Source organism: Mastigoproctus giganteus, chromosome 8 (genome assembly GCF_048544385.1).
Source record: "Mastigoproctus giganteus isolate SK-2022 chromosome 8, ASM4854438v1, whole genome shotgun sequence".
Lineage (NCBI taxonomy): Eukaryota > Metazoa > Arthropoda > Arachnida > Uropygi > Thelyphonidae > Mastigoproctus > Mastigoproctus giganteus.
In genome coordinates, this window is record NC_143582.1 from 70381958 (window position 1) to 70402540 (window position 20583).

Consider the following 20583-nt stretch of genomic DNA (forward strand, 5'->3'; position numbering starts at 1 on the left):
TGAGCCTTAAACTTATGTAGGCTATCAACTTCCACGACAAGGATGTAACTATATAGCATTATATAAAATGTAATTTGGTAGCAAGATTTAAATGTCATAACCTGGTAGTGAATTAGTGTAGCTTTATTACAAGATTATATATATATAACAAAGTAAAAGTAAGTAAACTGCAGCCATTATCAACCCACTGCAGGATGGAAGCCTTCGCAATAATTCATGTTGAGGGAAAATGGACCATAGCTGCCACACTGGTCCAGTGCGGGTTGGCAGATTGACCGTATTTAGCAGTCAGGGGCTTGAACTCCGGTCTACTCAAGGAGCGTGTGTTATTGCACTCCCGTTCCTGACCACTCGGCTACGGAGGCCCATCTGGTAATAAAGCATGTTATATTCTTACTTCCTAGCTTGATTTTAATTGAGTGCTAATTTTAATTTTTATTAAATTTATAAAAATCATGATTCAAACAAAAGTAGCAAAGCAAAAAGCTCCAAGTAGCAGGATAATTTGGCTCAGGAGAGAGCTGCTAATAGCAGTTTGCTTGTGAATCACGGTTACACTTGTTGTGCTACTTGTTGCAGCCTTTTTTGTGGAGTTATCTGTAGTGGGACAAAGGCCAAGAGGGAGGATGTAATTCTTTGTGTGCCATTGTCATTTGGTTTTTAGGAGCATTAGCTGTTTGTTGTTTGTTTTGTTTGTTATTTGGTTTTTAGGAGCATTAGCAACTAAGGCCATATTGCTCCGGGGATATGCGGTGGTCATTCCCTGACCTTTCCTCATCCTCCGTATTTGGTGGTCACAGGCTCGAACCCCGGTCTAATCAAGAAGCGTGTGCTATGCACTGCTGCTCCTGCTCACCTGGCTATGGAGGCGCCAATTCGTTGTGTGCTTTTGTTATAGAGAGTGCAAGGATCTTAAGTGCTAAGTCAGCATTCTGATGGGATTACATGAGGGCTTGAGTAACAGGGTGGATGCCTTTGAAAGAGGACCTCTTCAAGCACTCAGCCACCCAGCACAACACTTGAGACTATACTCAGGCAACACAGGGTCCTCAAGAGCAGAGTGTGATGGTCCCACAGGAGGTAGTTGTTGACAGTAGCTCAAATTTCAGGAAATGGGAATATGCTTTGTGAAAAAGGATAGATGCAACAGGAGGAAAAGGATATGTCTGCAGGGCCAAAAGTTAATGATGTTGTACAGCTATCATCTTTTAAATGCACAAAAGGTAATGTTGTACATGTTGGTAACCTGTACAACCAACACATTGGTTGTACAGGTAATGTTGCTAATGTTATTAACAGTAGGAAATCTGAGGATTTACTCTAAGTACAGGGCAATGTTGAAAAAAAATTGAAAGTTAGAATAAATTTGAAAATGTCTGCAATTCTGCTCAGACACGACAGAGTCGTTAATGTTTGGTCCTGTAGAGGCATTGCAATGGTCATGTGGTAGAATTTTTCAAGCATGGTTTGTGCTTGTTAAGAGGAGAGACCATTTTTACAGAGATGGGATATACTTTAAAAAAAAAAAATGGGTACAAGAATATTTTACAATGCTATCAAGGCAGTGTTAAGTGGGTTGGAAAACTGTTAGCTTGGGTGCAGGAGGAATGCATAGACTAATAGTTTAACGGCTGCAGGAAAAGGTATAAGTGACTTGTACTATTTCTACTGCAATATGCAGCAGCCTGGAAAGCAAGGTGGCAGGGATTTTAAGGTTGACTGAAGGTTTTCATGGAACAAGCAAATATATAGGCTACATTAGGGTTACTAAGACTAAAATCAGCTGCATGTATACTAATGCTTTGAGCATAGTAAATAAATTTTGATATATTTCAAGTACTTGTTAAGTGATCAAATGTAGACATTGGAATGATATCAGACACGGTATCACCAAGTCATAAGGGATCATGTTATTTTTGGAGTGGAGACTATTGGTGCAAGGGCTACTAAGTCCAATGTGCCCTTGTTTTTTTTTTTATGAAAACCCCAAACACGAGAGGTATTGGAACCTATAGTACTTAGCACTGTGCTTGGGTTGGAGGTTGAGAAGATGAAAGAAGACATTTGTTAACATTAGACTTGAACTTCTGTAGACTGTAATTTTCAGGAAATACGTATGAAGGAAGGTTGTTCCAGAAAACAGCAGTTGAATGAATAAACGAGGAAGATGAAAAGTTGGTTCTGTAAGTTTGAAGTTGGACAGTAAATGGATGTTGGCGGCACATGTTCGGACTGTTTTGAAAGAGAGAGCGGGAATTATAGAAGCCAATTCAGAAGAACAATGTTCACGGAAGTATCTATAGAAAAGGCATGCAGCAGAAACAGTACGTCTATGAGACAGCGAGTGGAAAGACTCTGTTAGATGGGAGTCATTAATTAACCTAACTGCCCTCTTCTGAATGGAATCTAGAAGCCTGAAAGAGGTTTTGGAGGCACTGCCCCAGATGTGGGAACAATATTTCAAGGTAGGGCAGATTTGCGACTTGTACAGCGTGAACAGCTGTTTGAAAGAAAAGTAACACCAAGAGAAAAAGAGAAAACTAAGTTTTTTAGATGCAGAGGAAGCAATATTTGTAATGTGCTTATGCCAGGAGAGATTAGGTCAGGGTAATCCCCAAAAGAGATATATCATTTTGCCTAGAAATCTGAGTGTCACCAAAGATAAGCATAGGAGCAGAAGAATCCTTTTTGCGAGATATAAGACAAGACCGAGTTTTAGAAGGATTGAAAAGAACTAAGGTGTCTTTGTCCCACTGGAGAATTACCTGAAGATTGGCATATAAGGAATTGGTAGCGGATATTCGAGAAGTTGAAGCTGATTGAGCAGGGCAAGGTTTTTCAAAATGGAAAGCGGAATGCAATGTGCTATCATCGGCAAAACTATGGATAGGATTTCCAGTCAACAGAAGAAGGTCTTTAATATACAAGAGGAAAAGAGTGGGGGACACCAGCATTAGTGGAGAAGTTAGACAGAGAGCCATCTACCTTCACCCTCAGTGAGTGATCAGAGAGAAAACTGGATAACCAATTACAAAAAACAGTTGGCAATCCATAAGATGGAAGATTGTTTAGAAGACCTTTATGCCAAACATGATCGAAAGCCTTTGAGATGTCAAGAGCAACTGCTTATGTGTTCACTGAACTATAGAGTTACCGTAGAATGATACAAAACAGGTTTAAAAGTAGATATGTAGGTTTTTCACATTGAGATACTTAAAAGAAAAAGAATTCTGCTAAGATGGTGTTATCTCCAACAATGTGATTAGTTGGAATAATTCTTGTAGGTTAGACAGTGATTGGAAAGATGTGAATCTGGCAGCATGGTAATAAACACATTTGAAAAGAATTTCCCTTATAGGAAGTGCAAAGTGAGAGTGTAAGCAGTGTAGAGGATTCTTGTCTCACAGTAAAAATGGATGTGTTAAGTGACTATCTCCAATTTGTGCTCTGGACAGCACAACCTTTTCACACCTTTTTAACCAGAAGCTGGATTTCCACAGATGTGAAGCCCAATTTATCTGAGAGCTTATGGTGCAGTTGAACATGCCATATTTGGGTCTAGTAGCATAAGATGCAAGAACAAGCTTTTCAGCATTAGCCAAAAAAAAAAAAAAAAAAAAAAAACACACACCCTTCCCATTTAACACTTTCATTCCCTCCAATAGTTCGGCTAGTTCTTGCATGAATTTATTCAAACTATCAACATCCACAACAACAGATGGAAGTTTTTTCCCAGCAATCAACCACTGCTGGCTAAAGGCAAACTTCCGCACATCTCTTCTGCAACTGTCTTTCAATTTGGATGTTTTTAATCTGGTCACCCTACTAGGATGGCCATATTTCGGTGTAACTGAACAGTGTGAAGTGGCTTCTCCATCAAGACAATATTAATATGCCAATTCCCTATACAGCTAATATTGTGTGGGCAGTGATCACTGCTATAAGTGCCAAGGTTCTGCCACATTACCTTTATTCACCTGATTTTGCCCTGTGCAATTTCTTTTTTCCACATCTGAAGGAAACTCTAAAAGGCAAGTATTTTGCATTCCAGCACAATGATGCTCACAGAGCCACAATGGAAGCACTTCACAGCCTTTCAAAAAATGGCTTGCAAGAAGCATTTAATGTGTGGGTACAACTATGGCAAAAGTGTATAAAGTTCAAGAGCATTTCAAGGAGAAATCCACAGAATATTCAGATGATGACAAGTAAGATAAGATCTTGCACCAGTCCCCGAATTAAATGATCACTCCTCGTAGAAAACAACGTGCCCAACCCCAAACCATAGGCAACTCCACTAATAACATCAGTCAACGAAGAGCAATGTCCATTGATTATCACTCTGTCTTCTCCTACTCAACCATTCCTTTATTCACAGCAACAACTTGCCCACAATGCACACTGCTCCAATCCGTACAGCAGTCTTTTATGTGTAACAGTATCAAAGGTTTTCCTGAAATCCAAGCATATATCAAAATTATTTTTTGCATCCAGATCCTTTATGATCACCATGTTCATATTATTCAATTTTAGCAAATTATTCAAATTAAGATTGTCTCCTACAATGCTTTGTCTCTGTGGACAGGAAGAGTATTCACCACGTTATTTTCGATTGTCAATATTATCAAGACTCGTGAACTACAGCTTGTTTCAGATACCTTCCCAATGGGAAATAAACCTGCGCTTATCTGATTTCAAGCAGCATTTATAGCACTGAACACCTTTGCTTCACGTGCTTTTAAAAGAAGAGGAGCTTAGACCTGCTAATTTGGGATAATTTTATCAGTAGTTGATAATTGGATACTCATTGTAATCAAATATACCATTCTGGACATTGAACATGTTCCTGTATATAGTGTAAATTCTTGGTGTTCTTCTGAAGAAGTGGAACTTGTTTATAGTGTGATTGGGGTAAAAAAATAAAATAAAAAAAATTTTTTTTTTCTCCAAGGAAGTGCCTGGAGCAATGTATACAAGAGATCAGACATAATTATATCTCAAGAAATCTTGCTGTTCCTAGCTTCTAGGATGGGATCCTCCATGGAATTATTTCCCATAGCATGAAAAGTCAGTCCACTTCACCTCTATTTCCTTTAGTCTTGCTTTATTTCTTCTACATTCTAACTATTGGACGGTTCATCTGTTTGATCCTCCTCTCTTCTAATCTTTTCTACCTCTCCAGCTCCCAAACTTCTCCTTCTATAACCTTTTCATTTCATCCTAATTTGGGCTCTATCAGGTCTTTTGCCCTGGGTTAGTCGAGCAGGTAAAAGTAGATCGGTCCCACTGCATAGAATTTAAAAACCGTTTGAGACCACTGTCATTTTCTTGATGAAAGCAAAAACCCTTTCCTTTACCCCTGATGGTAGTTACATCTAAGTAAATTCCACATCAGTACACTGTGATCACTGCCACATAGTGGTTCCTTTATCTGCAAATTCTTAATGCATGAATAATCACTGCTGATAATTAGATCAATAGTATTACTCCTTCTGGTTGCCTCTCAAATGCTGCTGTAGAAAACAGTCATCCAATAAATCCATAAAAGTCTTGCTAGTGTGTGAGTGATCAACCCACAAGTTCCGGGCAATATCTGGAAAGTTAAAATCCTCCATTATAAGACATCCTGATTTACTGGCCCACTATTTCTCCGTACAGTTGTTTGGTATAATCATCACAGTCATTAGGTTTATAGAACAGTCCTAATTTCATTTTTGTTTTCCCAGTGTTAACGTCACACCAAACTGATTCAACATTGCACTGGCCAGCCATGTAAACTGGATGTACTGCCTTAGATTTTATGTGCTTCTTAACTATGTGCATATCATCTCCCCATCTCCTATTAAATGATGTAGAATATTTTTATATTTAGATTTATTGAATTAAGAATGCACATTCTAAATGTTATTGTACAGCAAATGTTTATTGGAGGGTATTTTATCAGTTGTTTGGAAGACAGCCTCATTGAAATTGATTTGTAAACTGAATAAACTGTTAACAGAACCTAGAACTTACCATCCAATGCCTTATTGGCAATCTTGGGAACTACTGGAAAGACTAATGGTTCTTTGACTCTTAGAACTATTACAGTCTCAGAATTTAATGGCTTCTAACCAATTTGGATTTTGTGTTAGCAAGTCCTTTGAGGACACTTTGGTGGAACTAGTGTCTCATATTGAAAATTCATCATTTAAATATGTTGCAATTTTTGTTAACTTTGAGGGTGCTTTCGACATTATTGACATTAAGAGTAGGAGAATTACAGATTTACTTAACAAGTAAAAGGCAATGTTGAAAAAAGTCACGAGTAGGGTTAAAATCTAAAGTGTTAAATTCTATGGTTGGAAAGCACCATGGAACGTGTTAGCGCAGCTCATTGCCTGTGGCAAATGTATTGCCTTTTTAGGAGCTATTTCTCATAAATCTGTTGTGGTAAAAACAAAATATATGCAGGTTTTTCTAGAGATTGAGATGTTGTCTTCAGGATCATTATTAGGCACATTGATATGGAATTTGGTTCTGCAGGATTGGATTGAGAGAATTTGAGTTTACTAAAAGAACCGCATATGCAGATGACCTTACCATACTGATTAACAGATGCACTCATCATGCTTTAGAAAAATACCACAAATTATGTTCTTGCTGATCTTTTAGTACTATGGTCTAAGTATAATAAATTAATGATTAATCCTCATAAAATGAAAATGGTTTTTGGTTCTAAACTGGTAAATGAAAATGATGGTTTTTGGTTCTAAATTTTAATACACCCTCCCTTGAGCAGGATGGACATTCAGCTTCAGGGGGTTCCAACTGTCACCCCTCTTCCACTTCCATTTTATCCCCCTTTTTTCCTGATCCCGCCCTGGAAAGGTCGGGCAATCTCAGTGCGAACCCTGAGATTGCCCCAACTTCCTACTGATCCTGCCCGCTTCCATAGATTCCTAGGCTAAGGGGCTTAAATAACATAATGCAACCTACACAAACACTCACTAACTCACATCATCATGTCTCTATAAAGTTCTGTATATGTCACAGAGTACCAATTGTGGAGTTAGAAGAAATGCCCGGTGCCACTAGTCAAATTACATTATACACTATGCCCTTTCTGTATACACTGTATTCCCCATATTCAAATTCTGTGTCCCTTACACTCAGTAACACCACATCTCTGAAATCCCAATGTCTGTGTTTGCTGTCTTGACCAGCACTTCCAATTCATCAAATTTATTTACTATACTCCTAGCATTGGTGTACATGCAAGTATACATACCTGTTCTTACTCTTAGTTACTCTAACATAGCCCATGTATTTACTTGTTTCACGACTTCCAGCAGCTCTTAATACCAGGAACCTTGCTTTCAAGGTTGCTGCTTATTTCAATAGAAATAGTGCAAGAATCACTCATCTTTTCCTGTGGCTATTGTTAATCTATTAGTTTGTATATTCCCCCAAGCAAGCAGTTTTCCGACCCACCTAACATTGCCTCAATAGCATCAACAAATATTCTTGAACTCTTTCAATTTAAGCATACCCCATTCTATAGAAACAGCCTCTCCTGTTAACAAGTGCAGACTTCCTGAGAAAAATTCTACCCAATGAGCTTGCACAACCTCTCCAGAGCTGAGCTGATTGACAAGGCTCACATCATATACTCCCTCCTATTATGTCTGGGCAGAATTGTAAACACTTTAGAATTTATCCCTACTAGTGACTTTTTTCAACGCTGCCTTTTACTTGTTAAGTAAATCTGTAATTCTCCTACTCTTAATGTCAATAATGCCAACATGTACAACAATATCATCAAGGGTAAGCTGCTACAGTGGATAAAGGGTAAGCTGCTACAGTGGATAAAGGGTAAGCTGCTACAGTGGATAAAGGGTAAGCTGCTACAGTGGATAAAGGGTAAGCTGCTACAGTGGATAAAGGGATGGTTGAGTGGGAGACAACACAGAGTGGTAATCAATGGACACTGCTCTTCGCGGCAAATGTTATTAGTGGAGTTCCCCAGGGTTCGGTGTTGGGCCCATTTTGTTGTTTTGTATATTTATCAATGATACTGATGAAGGTATATTAGGTTTAATGTCCAAATTTGCAGATGATACAAAGGTTCGTAGGGTTGTTAACGACAGTAATGACAGTATGCTACTCAACTGGATCTAGATAAGTTGGGAAAATGGGCTGAGAAGTGGCAACTGGAGTTTAACATTGACAAATGCAAAGTACTGCATATGAGTAGCAATAACCTAAGAGAAACTTATCAACTGGGTGGTACTACACTCAGGGAAGTGGAAAGTGGAAAAGACCTGGGGGTATTTGTGCAGCCAAATATGAAGTTCGCTGAGCAGTGCAGACAGGTGCCAGGACAGGTCATGGAGTCTTGTCAATGATATATAGGAATTTTGCTAGCAGGGACAGGGAGATGATAATCCCATTATACAATGCAATGGTCAGGCCACACCTAGAGTACTGTGTACAGGTCTGGAGGCCTCATTTTAGGAAGGATGTAGAGTTGCTAGAACGAGTACAAAGAAGGTCAACAAGATTGGTGAGGGGAACAAAGGGGTGCTCTTACCAAGAAAGGCTAAAGTTCTGCAAATTGCAGCCCCTGGAGAATAGGCACATGCGAGGTGATCTGATTGAGGTATATAAAGCCTTGAATGGGTTGAGCAAGCTGAATGCTGATGGGATTCTTCGTCTTGCTCAGACTAAGAACCTGAGGGAGCACAGTTTCAAATTGAGGAAAGATAGTTGTAGAATAGATTTGCAGAAATTTGCCTTTAGCCAGCAGGTAGTTGATTGGTGGGACAGGCTTCCAACTTTTGTTGTGGAAGCTAATAGCCTAAATAAATTTAAGGCTGAGCTGGACAGGCATTTGGAACGAATGGAGGGATGAAATAGGAGGTTTTTTTTTTTTTGGCTGATGCTGCATAAGCTTGCTTTCTTGCATTGTATGCCTCTACTAATGCTAATATCACCTTTTGTGCCCTTAAAAGATGATATCTGCTCTATAACATCATCAACTTGTGCCCCCTGGCAGACACCCTGGTCCTATTCCACCTATCCTTTTTGCAATATATATTTCCTGTTTCCTTGACAATAGTCACTGAGAACAACTAGCTCTTGTGGGACTGGTGCATTCTGCCAAGGGGGTTGCTGCTGTGTTGCCTGATGGTCAAGTGCAAGCTCTAGAGTTGATGTGGGCAGCTGAAAGCTTGATGGGCCCCTCAATTTAATTCCTTCAAGTGAATCCACCCTGTTCTTCAAGCTGTCACATAAAGGCCCATAATAACAATGCTGAGTTTGCACCTAATATCCTCATACTCCTGAGTATGAGGATATTTATGAGCACACACAGACATCCCTCTTGGCTATATCATATAATATTGTTCAAAACATCTTTTTCTAACTATTGATTTATAGTTAGAAAAAGGAACCTGAATAGAGCTTATCAGAAGGGGCATCTTACTTCTTGATCCCTGCATTCATTTCCCAATATTCCAGCATGACTGGCCAGCAGAATTTTACAATCCATTCATTTTGATTGAGAAAAATTGCAGAGATCTAGCCTGTTTCAATAGCATATGAGAAGTTATGGAGTTTAGGTGGTAGATGACTTTCATCAACCGGTGAAATACCACCACTTTGCTTATTGGAGACTTGAAGTGGTGAAACCCATGTTTAGTCTCTAGAGCAAAGTTTCCGGCATCCCCCCCCCATACTTCTCCTTCAACCCATGCACGGTACTGAGTACTATAGGTTATGATACCTTTCGTGTATGGGGTTTTCATAAAAAAAGTTATTTTGCGGCACTGTCACTGCATTTAAAGAGTCTGCATAAATTATGGTCTATGAATTGGAAAGATCTAAGGGAGGTTTCCATCTTAACTGCATACAGTTAAGCAGGGTATACTCTGTATTGCAGAGGTAGCAAGACAGATTGGAGAGGTGAGGAGAATACCCACAGATGTATCAGGTGAGCAATTTATATACAAGTGAAGTGCTCAGGCATTTGCAGAAGCACAGTCTGCATATGGTTGATGAATATTTTGACTTGCTAGGGTTTGTTATTGTTGTTGTGTTTGTTTGTTATTTGGTTTTTTAGGAGATCAGCAACTAAGGCCACACTGCTCCAGGAATATGCGGTGGTCATTCCCTGACCTTTCGCATCCTCCGTATTTGGTGGTGACAGGCTCGAACCCCGGTCTAATCAAGAAGTATGCACTACGCACTGCTGCTCCTTCCCACCTGGCTACGGAGGCGCCACTTGCTAGGGAGTATTTCTCCCATCAGTGAAAGTAGCTATCATGTGGAGGTGCATACATTGTCCATGGAGGTTGTACTGGTTTCAAGTTTTGATAGACATTAAGATTACATTCCACTGTTGCATTAGTTCTTGTTAACAGATTCATGTAGGTTTGTTTCTAAAAACAACAACCCACTATGTGTTAAGGTAAGTCCAGGTGATGAGGAAGACTATGTATTTCTACTGAATAGTTAAGCAGCATATTTCTCCTAAGATAATGCAAAAGTTCATGGGCTTATAATATATGATGGATCATATGCAGATATGGCTGTGTGAGAAAAGGATTCTGCCATGGCCTTTGCTATTTCTATTAAACAGTATAAGTCCTGTCCATTTCAACTTAAGAGCAGAGACAACAATTGTGGAAATTTACCATTCAGTTTTTTTTTAATGTATTCCAAATTGTTTTGTAATACGTGTTCTTTTAATGGTGGAAGCAAAGTGGATCCAAGAGTCTTTTTTTCTTATATAGCATATTTTGCTTTGGGTTTTTTGAAATTAGTAAGATTTTCAGTTGTGGGGTATTTCCAGAACAGTTTCCAGAGCACAGCAACATGTTTTGTTACCAATGCTTAGTATGCTGTGCACCCACTGATGTTTGGGGCATAGCACTGGATGCTGTGGTCAGAATCTGCCACAATATAGTCAGCAACATTGTCAGTTTGTTGCAATTTGATAATTTGATCATTAAAGGAGATATTAGTGGTGAGCATGTTCAAATCTGCTTGAAGAATTTTTATTTAATGTTACTGGTGTCTTAGTTATCTGAATTTTGCAAAGAACTGGGTTGTGATCACTATTAAGTGTGTTGTCTAAAGCTGTCCAATGGATGCTTGAAAAATAATGCTGGAGAGCAGACTGAAACACCAACAGCTGTGGTTGATTCAGTCGGGAAGTGGATAAGTCAATGCCAGTATTCAGTAATATCACATTCTACTTGTCAAGAATAGAATCAATTTTTCATGTCAATCTATTTGTCAAGAGCCTCACAGAGGATGATGCCCATTAAATTCATCCAGTAAACAGAAAGGACTAGGAAGCTGTATAATCAGGTCATCTAGATATTCCAGAGTATATTCTTTATTTGGGAAAGATATGTAAACTAGGGTAAACATGATTCCTAAAGCAACATGTACAGCTTCTAGCAAAGTCTGCAGTGTAATATGTTTAGTAGAAACTCTGGAATTAACAAGAATGGCTATACTGTTATGAGCATTAGTCATTAGTCATATCTGTCTCATTGATATATAGCGTAATTCTTAATTGTTGGGGTAAACTGAGGGTTAACTTGGTTTCCTGTAGAGATGTGCTTACTGGACTATATTATTTGATCAGATCATATATGTTATCAATACTGGTATGTAAGCCTCTACAATTCCACTGAATAATGTGCTCCACTATTTAATTTCATAGAGTGAATATTGTGTTTTTTTGGATTCAGTTGGTTTATGGTGATGTGCTTTCATATTTACTTTCTCAAGGAAGATTTGAAGTCCAGTGTCCGTGTCATTTTCTGCATGAAGTAGTAAGATTAGTTCATCCTAATTAATGTCAAACATCTATATCCATATTACAATGAAAGTTTAACTCTCTTCACTGGGGCTGATGTGTATAGTATGAGTAATAACTGGTGGAACTGTAATTAGAGCATTGTTAGCATGATCCATGATATGGTGCTCCTCACATAACTGCAGTGCTGATGAGGGTGCAATTCTGGTGTGATCTGCAATTGAAAAAATATTTGGATGTACTGAGTTGTTGTTGTTATTTGGTTTTTAGGAGCATTAGCAACTAAGGCCATATTGCTCCAGGGGTATGTGGTAGTCATTCCCTGACCTGTCCGCATCCTCCGTATTTGGTGGTCACAGGCTCTAACCACGGTCTAATCAAGAAGTGTGTGCTACACACTGCTGCTCCTGCCCACCTGGCTATGGAGGCGCCGGATGTACTGAGACTTCTGCATTAATATTGATTGGAATTTCTGTATTGCTGCTGCACAGGTTTGTTGTCATATATTAACATTATATCCTTCTTTACCTCCTGGTAGATGACTTTTTGCTCTACTTTATACTTTTGTATTTTTTTTTACATTTTCCGAATTTCACATTATTAAAAACATGGAGATGTTGACCTCTGAAATTTGGACAATGTGATGTTTCTGCAGTACAATTTGTTTGTGTATGGTCTGTGGACCTGCAGTTAGGACAAACTGTATAAGAATGGTTGTATTTCTGGCACTTGCAGAATTTGGCTATTAAGGTAAACTAGCTTTGACATTGTTTGGTAAAATCAATATGCCAAAAGTGAGGATTGCATTTCAAGTGGGAAAAAGTTCATTATCTTCCTTGATCAGGCACCTCTTGGATCAGTTCGTCTTCTAATATGCTCATCAGATCCCACTCTAACAATCCCATTGATATTGTTTAGTGCTGTATGTGGGGTAACTTTTACAAGTATACTGCCAAAGGTTAAGCGGTTTCTCAGAATGCTTATGATTCACAGTTTCAATAAGTCACTGTATCTAAGTCTTTTTTGCCATTTTGGTGAAGCATCATTTGCTAGAGAACGACAAACAAAGAAAGATGAGCATTCCTGTTGTTGTCTAATTCTGTACATAGTCTTTTAGAATGTGATGACACATGGTCAGTATCACTTCTATCGGGATATGAGGATCACCTCGGCTCAAGTGGAGGGTACAGGTCTTGATCCAATTTTTTTCCTTTTTAGCTCTGGAGGATAACTTTTCCTCCAGATTACTGGCTCTACCAAGTGGAGGAATGAGCTGTGACACCAGTCCAGTCAACAAGTGGTTGATAAAGTTAGTCATTAAAGTAAGTTATATAAAAAAGATACATTTCTTTTCTGAATTCTTCCTTGAAATCTTTTAAGTAGAGAATTACCTGAAATGAACTAAGAGAACAGCACGAGAATAAAAATAAACAAGTCCCTTGTGAAGAGAACATATAATTTAGAGGAAATCACTTGGTACTTGGGGACAGTAAGGAATGCAGTATTTGAATAAGGTAAGTTGTTGTGGTTTGGTTTTTAGGAGCATTAGCAACTAAGGCCATATTGTTCCTGTGGGGGGCGGTTATGCGGTGGTCATTCCCTGACCTTTCCGCACCCTCAGTATTTGGTGGTCACAGGCTCGAACCCTGGTCTAATCAAGAAGCGTGTGCTATGCACTGCTGCTCCTGCCCACCTGGTTACAGAGGTAAGTAAAACATGTACAAAAAAGAGAGACAAGACAGGAAGAGGGAATTATGCTCTTAGTTAAAAAGTATATAAAATCTAAGGTAGTGCATCCAGTTAACAAGGGCAACCAGGGCAATGTTGAGTCAGTTTAATTTGACATAAGCACTGAAAACACAAAAATTAAAGTAGAAGTGTGTCATAGGCCTAATAATTGTGATGAGTATAATGAACAACTGTACAATTACAGTTAACCAGTAAATGAGATTGTCTTATAATGTGGGATTTTAACCTTCCAGTTATTGACTGGAACTTGTGTATTGATCAATCACACAGCAGCCAGGCTTCTGTAGATTTACTGAATGACTGCTTTCTGCACCAGAAAGTTAGAGAATCAAGGAGAGAATGCATTAAGAACCTGTAGATTTATTTTTTTGAACCACTTTGCAGATTCTTTTGAACTACTAGGTGGCAGTGATCAAGAGTGTACTGATGAGGGATTTACTTAAAGATGTAACTACTGTCAAGGACAAATGGAAGGGCTTTGCTTTCAGAAAGGTGGCTACCGTGATTGAAGACAGTTTCTAAATTCTGTGCAGCGGAATCAACTGCTGATGTTACCAACAGAAAATTCTAAATAGAAAGAATTCAGGGAAGTAATCATAGAAGCTACCAGGCTTTTTATACCAACTAAGAGAAACTGTTCAAGACGTAGACCTAAATGGATGTCAGGTGAAATGACATTCATTTAGGTGAACAGAACAGAACAAAAATGAATAGGTTTCATATAAATTAAGAAGCAATAGAGTATATTTCAACCAAAGTCTTTCTTGGTACGAGCACTCGTTTGTTCCATTCACCAACCTCGTTGCCCTTCTCTGAACCCTTCCAGCAGATATACATCGCCAGCCTTCAAAACTTGAATGCAGTACTCAATATGTGGTACAAAGGGATGATCTCTTCCTTATTTTTGCAGGAAAGTCTTCAATTATGTGGAAATTTGCCTTCAGCCAGCAAGTAGTTGATTGTTGGAACAAAATTCCATCTGGTGTTTTTGAAATAGATAGTTTGAACAAATTTAGGAAAGGATTAGACAAACTATTAGAGAGAGAGAGAGAATAAACAGGTGATATGGGAAGTGTTGGTGTTTTTTATGGCTAATACTGTATAATCTTGCTTTCTTGCATCCTTTGTCAGTACTAATATAAAATCACTTGAAATGAAAGAATATCATGTGTGTGTGTGTGTATAGGGTTTAGAATCTATTTATTACTAATAGTCTAACAACTGTGTTTTGTAGATGTTTCCTCCTCAGTTTCTTCCTCACTAAAAAAAATTAATTTTTGGTTTTCAGTTACCTTAATTTTTAAATTTAATTTTTAATCATTCATATAATCTGTTCCACCTGAAGTTATAAACAAAATTAATAATAACAATAACATTAATACTAAAGTATTAATATACTTGTAATCCTGCAGCTGCATAGTCAACACCAAGGTACCAAACTGGCAAACAATTTCTCATAATATGGTTACATTTATAGAATTTGATGAAGTCTAAATGCCACATTTTATTGGTTAAAAATTAAGTAGGGTACTAAAATAACAAAATAAGACACCAGGGTCTAGAGTGCTTAGTCAAATATATAGCTATAACTTATGATAAACAATTTCAGTTTTGTATTTTGGCAATGGTACAACTGCATGATTGCAAATAAGTGATTCCCTTAGTATTAATTATTATTATTATTAATTTTGTGGACAACTTTGTTTGAATGATTATATCAAAGACAACAAAGTAAAATTAAGATTAAGAATTAAATTAAGTGAAAACCAAAAATGAAAAATTTAAGAAAATTAATAAGTATACCAATCATATTTTTGTAGTCACCAAAGAAGTGAAGGAAAAACATTCACCAAACATATGTCAGTTGTATTCTATTAGTAACAGATTCCAAACTCAACAGTGAAGTGTTTCATTTCAAGTGATTAGAATATATTTACCAAATACTAAGAAATTAATGATTTTTTTGTTTTGGAAATTAATTCAAAGTATATATAAAGTTTTCAGGCTACTTAAAATTATTTGGACATTAGTGCAATTCCAATGAATACCGGAAATGCTATATATCTAGCAATCTTTTGCATTCACCTTAAAAATAAACTAGATAATTTCAAAAAAATTAAAATAGTTTACCTTGGTAATGAAGAAAGGATAGATTTCATATTAGCACACAGCAAATTCACCATTCCATTTTTTATACTGTTATAAGAAACATCAATCATGAAGATAAAGGCAGGAGCATTTGGAAACTGGCCATTCTGTAAGAGAAAAAATGGAAAATCAAAGCTATCAAACAATCGTCATAAATAGGAACTCTCTGATACAAAATCTCTGGCTACGAACACAAAATAAGTGAGGTTAAAAAAAAAAAAAAAAAAAAAAAAAGATTTGTATTCACCCAAAAGTAATTGTGATAAAAGGTTGAACAAACCATGTATTTCACTTTTTCAACAGTCACCAGACAAACTGACACATTTATGCCACCTCTCAATACACTTTTTCATAGCCAGTTTTGTACACGTCCTCTGACTGTCCTTCAAACCATGACTTGACAGCAGAAATCACCTCATCACCAGCAGCAAAGTGTTTTCCATGAAGAAAGGACTTCAGGGCAGGAAAGAGGAAGAAATCTAAGGGTGCAAAGTTTGGGGGAATAAGCAGAATGTGGCAATATTTCAAAACCCACAGTCATGGGCACACCTCAATGCAGCATGCAAGGAATGCACAGGGGCATTAACTGTGGAGCAGGCACAACTGACAGCTTTCCCCATCTTTTTTTTCTTTTATAGCAGCAGGTAGCTTTATGAGGAGGTTGGAATAATACTTCGCTGTACAACCCTTTTCGTTTTGAAGGTAATCTGTTAGTATTACACTATGCTGATTCCAAAAACTGACAGCATCATCTTGCCAGTATTGGGTTGAGCCGTTACCTTTTTTTTTTGAGGGTGGTGATTCTGCATGCTTCCACTGTTTTGACATTTGTTTAGTTTTGGGAAAAACTAAACAAATGAAAAAAAACTTGCTTTTCCTGGCATATCAACATTTCATGTGCACCTTGTCCTTTCTTGCTTCTGGTAAGGGGTCAGAAGTTTGGGAATCCATCTAGAAGACACTTTACTCATATGGAACTGTTGATGGATGTTCTCCGCAGACCCTACACTAACTTGGAGCTATGTAGCTAGTTCTCTGTGTTAATATGGCAATCTTCCAGGATTAATGCCTCAATTTTTGCAACTCTCTTCTGTTATAGCAGTTGCTGGGTGTCCTGGGATTTCTTCAATATGTGCACTGAGGTTCTCCCACATTTTAATTGTTTATATCATTCAGCACTACAAACTAAGAAACAATGAAGTGTCAGATCAAAACCAAAATTTGTGGTTGCTATAGAGATTAAGGTATTAAACAAAAAAAAAAAAAAAAAAAAAATATATATATATATATATATATTAGTAAATTAATTATTAATTAATTATTATTATCAACGTAGAACATATTGAGTATTACAGCTCTGATTCATACTATCAAATATATATATATATGAAATTCTATCAACCATTTATAGGTGAATACAAATCTTTTTTGGATAATTATTGGAAATAAAAAAAATAATAATAAAAAAAATCCTCAAAATCTAAGATAAGGGATATAGCATTTTTGTTGCAAAATTCATACATGTTAAAAAGGCAGCAGGCACATTGGTATGCAGAATTCACCAATTAAGTTTTCGGGATAAAAATAACTGAAAATAGGAGAACTTTAAAATTTTATTCTTGATTCTGATGCTATAATGAATAACAAGATCAAAAAATATCTTTAAAAACAACAGGCTTGTTATCCAAAAATAAATAAAATTTAAAAAATAATAATAATAATAATAATAATTCTCTAGCTAATAAAAGAGTTAATATTTAATATATCTTAAGTTCAAATTTCTGGTTTGAGAAGGGACCAAAATCTAAGGGAAATAAAACTATAAAAAATTAACTGTGTGGCAATTTTAGGTCTGTTCACACACATATATATATATATATATATATATATATATATATATATATATATATATATATATATACACACACACACATACATATATGTGCGTAAGTGCCTATTTTCTTCACCATGTCTGTCTATCTACATGTAACAACTCAACTCCCAGTGAATGGATTTTTATGAAATTCTATATTCAGTTCTTTCAGACCATCCCAAATTTCATTAAAAATCAGACAAACAGAAATCTGGAAATTATTTCCCTAATTATTTATTTCTCTGGAAATTTTTCCCTAACAATATTTGTTTTTTTTCCCAAACAAACATTAAAGTTTGTTTGGGAAAAAAAATAAATCCAAAGCTTACATATAATTTTAATGTTGTATTGTTAGCTTCAGACAGTCCATGCATGTTTCATATTGTTACATAAGACTCATTAACATGGTGTTTCTTGCTGGGGGGGGGGGTCAGAGAAGAAGACACTTATAAGGCTTATATGGCAGTAAAAAAAAAAATATATATATATATATATTTTTTTTTTTATTTGTCCTTGCCTTTTTCCCATTATATATATATATATATATATATATGGGGTCAGCGTTTTTTTATTGTTTTGGCATGAAATTCTCATGGCCAGATGTCCTTCCTGATAGCAAATATATATATTATACACAGTTGTAATTAAACTGAATGGCAAAGTTTAAAGGACACTGAGTCAGTTTAGTGTGAAATAAGCACTGAAAACAAAACTGAGAGGACTATGTCACAATTAAATCTGAATGACCTACAATGGAGAATTTAAATGTTCCAGATATGAACTGGAACTTGAATGATCACTCAGAGTAGTAACAGAACTATTTTGGATTTCTTGGATGACTGCTTCCTACATCAGTATACTACAGACAATAGGAGAGGACAATACTCTTGATCTGATTATCAGCAGTAATACTTCATTAAGAACATCCAGATGAAGGAACCACTTTGTGGTAGTTGTCATAATGCATTGATGCATGATTTACTTAAATAAATACTGTCAAGGTTAAGGGGGGGAGACTTTGCTTTTGTACAGGTCACTACAATGGTCAAACATTTTTTTTAAATTCACATCAGTGGAACTACAGAAAATTCTAAATGGGAAATGTTCAGGGAAGTAACTGTCAAAACTGTCAAAGCTATTAATATTTTTATGCCAACTAAGAGTTATTTGGTCAAGATTTATACCTAAATGAATGTCAGATGAACTAAGGAGATAAGTGGCAGAGAAGAAAAATGCATGGGATGTTTATCAGGGGACACATAAAACTAGAGTAAGCACAAAATAGACAGGGGTTAAGCAAGCAAAGGCATGTGAAGTCTTTGACTAAGAACGCAAAGAAAATAGCATGGAATTCCTTTCTAGTTTACGACTGAATAATGGCGTTTACCATACATGAAGACATTTTTAGGTATGGAGATTAGCAGAAGCATAACAAATTATAACTGGGAGCTAAATGATTTTGTGATAACTAAATGGTAATTTGTGGTAAGCAAAACTTTAGCTAGAATTATAAGAGCAACAAAGGAGTCTATGGCATGCCCTTAGATTCAGGAGAAGTCCCTACAAATTGGAGCTGTGCAAATGTCTCTCCTATTAACAAAATGAGATCAAAGAGCAAAGCAAGTAACTATACAGACTTGCACACTTGACTTCTGTTTTAGGGAAAATAATGGAGTCAATGGTTAAGGAAATAATGCAGAACCGTCTTGACAAGAATGCAATCATACACAGAATTTTTAAGCAAAGATGTTGTCCAACCAATCTGATTAGCTGTAATGATGTAGCTAAAAAGGAAGTGGATGCAAAAAATAATTGTTACATTATATACTTAGAATTTAATACGGCTTTTGACATTGCTCAACATGAAATACTACTGCACAAACTGGAGCAATGTGGCATTTAGGGTCAAGTTATTGCATGGATGAAGGTATAGGTTGAGTGGTAGGAGACAGTGGAGTCTGGAGACGTGGAGACAGTGAATTGGGAGTGATTATTAATAGTTGCTGTTCATCAGGGACTAATGTTATTAATCCATTAAAAACAGTAAGGGGACTCAGTCCCCTTATTGTATTAAGTCCCCTTACTGTTTTTAATATTTATTAATGATACTGATAAAGGCATATTAAATTTAATGTCTAAGTTTGCTGACAAAAGACCTAGGAGTAATTGTATAGTCCAACATTACTCTGATTGAACTTTGCCAGCAGGGCCAAGGAGGTGATGATTAGGCCACATCTTGTGTAACGTTTACAGCTCTGAATGCCTTATTTTAGAAAGATGTGGATCTGTTAGAATCCGTGCTGAGAACAACAAGAGGATTAATCAATGGCACAATAGGAGACACTTAGAAAAAATGATGTCAGTTCTTCAAGGAAACTAGATACCTACAAAGAGATCTGACCAAAGTGTGTAAGGCATTAAATGGATGGAGAAACAAAATGCTGAAAGCTTCCTTACTCTTTCTTAGATGTGCATATAACGTAAATTTTAAATTGAAAAAGGATGGTTGCAAGACAAATATGCAAAATTGTGCTTTCTGCTAGAGATTAACTGATTATTGATATAAATTTCTATCTGCTGTTGTGGAAGTGGATAGTCTGAGAAAAAAAAAAAAAAAAAAAATGAAGGATAGAAAAATTATTAGGGACAATGGACAAATGATGTGGTTTTTTTTTTTTGCTGATACTGCTGAAGCTTACTTTGCATCACATATGCCACAACTAACACTACTTGGCATTGTCATTGGTCAGAGAAAAACAATCCTTCATTATCGAAATCTAACACAATAAACCACACAAATTTCATAAGATAAAAAACTAAAAACAAAGTGATATTTATATTCAAATGAATTGAATGATTAGTAGTTGCTCACTACTAATCATTCTAATGATAGGCATATAATTGAATGAATCATCATGTCCATCATTAGTTATGATAGGTGGAAGATATGAAACTACACACAAATTAGACATGAAGTGCAGACAGGTGACAAGGAGGGCCC

General features: G+C 36.7%; 1 protein-coding gene across 2 annotated transcripts in view; it reads right to left on the reverse strand.

Moving 5' to 3' along the window:
* Positions 1–20583, reverse strand: part of Sec24CD (COPII coat complex component secretory 24CD) — a 334964-nt gene that overhangs the window by 159410 nt on the left and 154971 nt on the right. For both annotated transcript variants that reach the window (XM_090380568.1, XM_090380567.1), the window contains exon 9: positions 15692–15816. In XM_090380568.1, the coding sequence (XP_090236694.1) occupies positions 15692–15816 (125 nt within the window). The remainder of the gene's footprint in view (positions 1–15691; positions 15817–20583) is intronic.